The sequence below is a fragment of the Aplysia californica genome, unplaced genomic scaffold, assembly GCF_000002075.1.
Source record: "Aplysia californica isolate F4 #8 unplaced genomic scaffold, AplCal3.0 scaffold00421, whole genome shotgun sequence".
NCBI classification, from domain to species: domain Eukaryota; kingdom Metazoa; phylum Mollusca; class Gastropoda; order Aplysiida; family Aplysiidae; genus Aplysia; species Aplysia californica.
The window spans coordinates 368,843-373,125 of record NW_004797691.1 but is presented as its reverse complement, the minus strand read 5'-3'; the positions used below and the strand labels follow the sequence as shown (position 1 = coordinate 373,125).

General features: G+C 39.5%; 1 protein-coding gene and 1 long non-coding RNA gene across 2 annotated transcripts in view; both read right to left on the bottom strand.

The window, feature by feature from the left end:
* Positions 1 to 291: 291 nt before the first annotated feature.
* LOC106012590 lies at positions 292 to 2,567 on the bottom strand. The gene is made up of 3 exons (XR_004858897.1): positions 2,479 to 2,567; positions 1,549 to 1,668; positions 292 to 738 (listed from the first exon to the last, which is right to left on the bottom strand). It is a non-coding gene; the product is annotated as an uncharacterized LOC106012590 (long non-coding RNA).
* Positions 2,568 to 3,376: 809 nt separating this feature from the next.
* Positions 3,377 to 4,283, bottom strand: part of LOC118477122 — a 2,707-nt gene continuing 1,800 nt past the window's right edge. Inside the window, exon 2 of the mRNA XM_035971350.1 lies at positions 3,377 to 3,568. Coding sequence (XP_035827243.1) covers positions 3,377 to 3,568 — 192 coding nt within the window. The remainder of the gene's footprint in view (positions 3,569 to 4,283) is intronic.

Genomic DNA, 4,283 nt, shown 5'->3' with positions numbered 1-4,283 from the left:
TATCGTCCTTATCTCCCCTTCTTCTTTTTTATGTTTGTTACTCTCTTGTAATACCCCCAATCTTCTGGCGCTCATATAACCTTATGCATTTGTGAGCGCCGTAAAACCACTACTAAAACTAACTGAAAATAGCACGAAAGAGAAGAAGAAGAAGAAGAAGATCAGGTTACTTATCCTTCCCCTCACCTCCAGAAAAAAGCCCCGATTAGACATGCAACCCACAACACAAAAAAACATTTTTAAAAAATTAATAATAAATTTAACATAAAAAGAAAGTAAAACACAAAAAAACCCCAAACAAACAAAAAATAACAACCCCGCACCCACCACAAAACATTGCGATTCCGGTATTATAAACCACTTTATGAAAATACGATTTTTATTAAAACGGGATTTCGAAAGTTTAGCTATCGAGTTCAGATTTTCAAAGTTCTTTCCTTCTCTTTTTCATTTCTCTCGTAGCTTGATAGATCCACCCGACGTCACAGCACAGATCCATATGCCTGCCTGACGTCACATCACGGATCTACATGACGTCACAGCACAGATCTAGATGACGTCACAACATGGATCTACTTGACGTCACAGGGCAGATCTACCCGACCATCAGACCTTGGTCTTCGATGGCAATCAGAATGTTGGTAGGAATCAACACCTCCTCGATTGTGTGGATAACTCCGTTGGTGGCACTGAGGTCTCGGTCATCCACTCTGGCGTGGTTCATGTAGATGTTGTCGTCTGGAACGGACAAACAAAATGCAAAATGTGAGACATCGTAATGAAACTGGGCGCTCATCATAATAATAAAATTAAAGAAACTGGCTTTTTCCCGCCGGTTTGAACAATTTTATAGACATTTTCTTTTTAAGGCTCAACACCTATAATGTCTATTTAAAAACACATTTCGGTGTGGATTTCACTGAAAAACGTTTTTTAAGGGCTCCAAAAATATAAACTTTCAAGCTTAGGAAGTCACCAAACTTTGACGGTCATTTTCTCCCTTTTAGTAGCCTACCCCTGAAACCAGGCAACCCCCACCCCCTTCAGTCACAATTGTTTCGACTTTTATTTAAGACAGATGTCGAGAGCAACCCAAATGAGCAGGTTGTCAGATGATATAAATATCTGCATGTGTCCAAAGCTTGACGAGCGCCTGATTCTACCGCGTCGTGACCCAAATGGTAGAATGATCCTAACTGCTCTTCAAGAATGGACAGTGACACGATTTCTACTATAAGTACCCCTTCGATTGTCCTGAAAGTGTACCCATTTTTGAAACTCAATATTGAAAACGGCTTCAAACCTATGTTTTGTTCATAGGGCGTTAAACCTGTACACGTACTTATTTAATGTATATGTGTTAATAAGTCTTTTGTTTTTACTAGCAACAGTTATACAACTTGTGATGTTTATTAGGTTTACATAATTTAATTTTTTGGTAATAGCCGTTATGGGAGCAATTTGAAGGCATAGATCTAATATGAAAGTACAATCTTGTACATTTTTTCAGGGATTCGAAGCCTTAACATAGCAATCTAGCCAACTCACTGCCGTCCTCAATAAGCATGATGCTGTCCCGGTGCTGGTCAGCGGTCTGGAAGATCATGGCGTGTCTCATTCCGATACTGTACAGTGTTGTCTGTTTGACGATGTGGTACAGCAGGACCTCTGCAAAGGCCACAAGGAAATTTGGAGAAAAAGCAAACAAAACAAAACAAACAAAAACAAAAAAACAGAACAAACAACAAACAACAAATCATCTCAGATCTCAATGCAGTCGTGGGCATTATAGAAGGGATTAATTCTCTTTCGATTGAAATACGAAACATCAGTTTATACAATTTATTGTTAAAATTAACTTATAGTAAGTTATAGCAAGCAACACAATAATATGCTTAGTCATGGCTATGCACAACTGAAGTTCAGATAGTCATACCATGAGATCCGAGAGAGAGAGAGAGAGAGAGAGAGAGAGAGAGAGAGAGAGAGAGAGAGAGAGAGAGAGAGAGAGGGGGGGGGGGAATAAAACTGTGAGACCAGCCTATTATAACCCATTGAATATGGAAACAAACCGGCATGATAATGTAACAGCATTGTGATCTCTACGTAAGACTGGCTTGACACCAACAAGCTAGTTAGATACTCAAAGTACGTATTGAGCAGGTATCTCGTTTGTTTTTATTTTTGTAAGAGTTTTGCGGCACTTGCAACACAATTAGACCTAGGTCTGAATGCGCAGTCTTGGATATTACTTTTAATAAAAAATCTGCCTTCAACATATTCCTTTGTTGAGTGGTTTGTGCTCTGGTGCAGTTCTTTCCAATCAAACATCTGTCGTCCTTTTCTCTCCTCTTCCTTTTATTTTCTTCGTACATTATTCACTGGTAACATTTTTAATTTTCGACACTTATAGTTATGACCTGTTTGTGTTGTAGGTGCCGAAATACTCTTTTTAAAACTAAAGAAAATAAAGCTCACGTTCCAACAAGTCTGGGTTGTTGTTCAAGTATGTGAGAGCGTCTGGGCTGATTTTGCTGAAGGCGTCATTGGTAGGTGCGAATACGGTGATGTTTTGGTCACCTATGGGAAAGAACAACATAGATCTATTTATTATCGTAATTTTATGTGACAGTCAAAGGTTTTGGGGAAACTTTGTTACCATTTTGACTAAAATCTGAAATATCAAGGTTTTTTTCCACCTTTGTTTCCAGAACATAATTTTTTTGCTCTGTTTCTTAATGCCTTTTAGAATACGTATCTTGTTAAGAATACAGTGTTGTGTGCTTTCATCTGTACATTTATTGATCATGTATGGTATAAACTAAGAAGCTGAACTAAGTACATGTGTGTTGCTTGAAAAGGAGAGTAGCATTTCCAGTGATTTACAAGATTAAACATAGTAATAAAAATATTAAAATGATTCAACAAACTGTCGCTATAGCAACGTGTCCAGCAGCTATGGGAGATTGTTTCAACTTGTATGCTGTTGAGGATGCTTGCAACCAGTGAACAGACGAATATACACTATCAAATCCCCCCCCCCCTTTCAACAATAAGTACAACAACAATAACAACAACAGCAAAAACAACAATATGAACAGCAAAAGCAGCAACAACAATAACTACAACGAAGAAAAAATTTAGAAAAATCGCTATCATCATAAACAACAACTGCAACAGTAATAATAACAACAACAACAACAATAACAACAACAACATCAACAACAACAACAACAACAACAGCAACAACGAAGAGAAAATATAGACAATTATTATCATCACAAACAACAACAAAAGCAGCAGCAACAACAAGAACGACAACAACAACAACAACGACAACAACAACAACAGACAACAGACAACAGATAATATCCCACTAACTCCTGATGACAGCGTCCAGCCCCGTGGCAACGATGAGGGAGGAAAGCGTCTTGGTCTTGTCCATGCCGGACAAAATGTCCACCACGTCTCCTGTGGGCGGGATCATGAGGTCATCGAGACCCTGGACATAGCCGTTGGAAGCTCTCAGGTCCCTCTCCGTGATGTTCTTCCCCTCCGCTGCATAGACCTAGAAGAAAGCAAGAAAGCTTAAAAGAAGCCCCGCGGGCCGCATACTAATAAAACATTTAGGAAGAGACTAAATTATACAGTTTCTGGGATACTTGAATCGACATTAGACTAGAGTCTTTAACTTACTCTTAGTGGTAAAATTAAAGGTAAACGAGGCATTTGTAGGTCCAAAGCAACTAAGTCTGAAGATTGGGGATGGGGAAGACCGGGTAAATGAAAATAAAATCGTAGCTTTTTTCCTTAGAGCATCCGAGCAATGAAATGAATGGAGACCCATGGTCACCGATGTCTTTCGCAGGTCTGACATTTGAGGATGATGAAAGAAAGGAGCACAACGCAATAAAGACATCGGTAAATGGCACTTACAACACAATTAGGCCATTTAAGTGCCTATGTTTAGAGGCATTACTCAAGAGTTACATACAAAAAAGGAAAAGGAGAGGTGAGGGCGATATATGTCTCGTAGGAAATAAGGTGCAAAATACACCAGGGCGCAAGCCAACCACCACAGCGACATCAGACAAAGACAGAATTGATGACCCGTTCATGTCATCAAACGTAACCATACTACTTTTACGCCCTTTTCAACACAGTCCAGATGATTAGGGTCGTGGACTGCTTCGGCCCAATATGTGGGGTTCTACTTAAATTGGCTGTAGAACTCAACATCCAAGCCTCCTCCTCCTCCTCCTCCTCGTCCTCCTCCTTCTCCT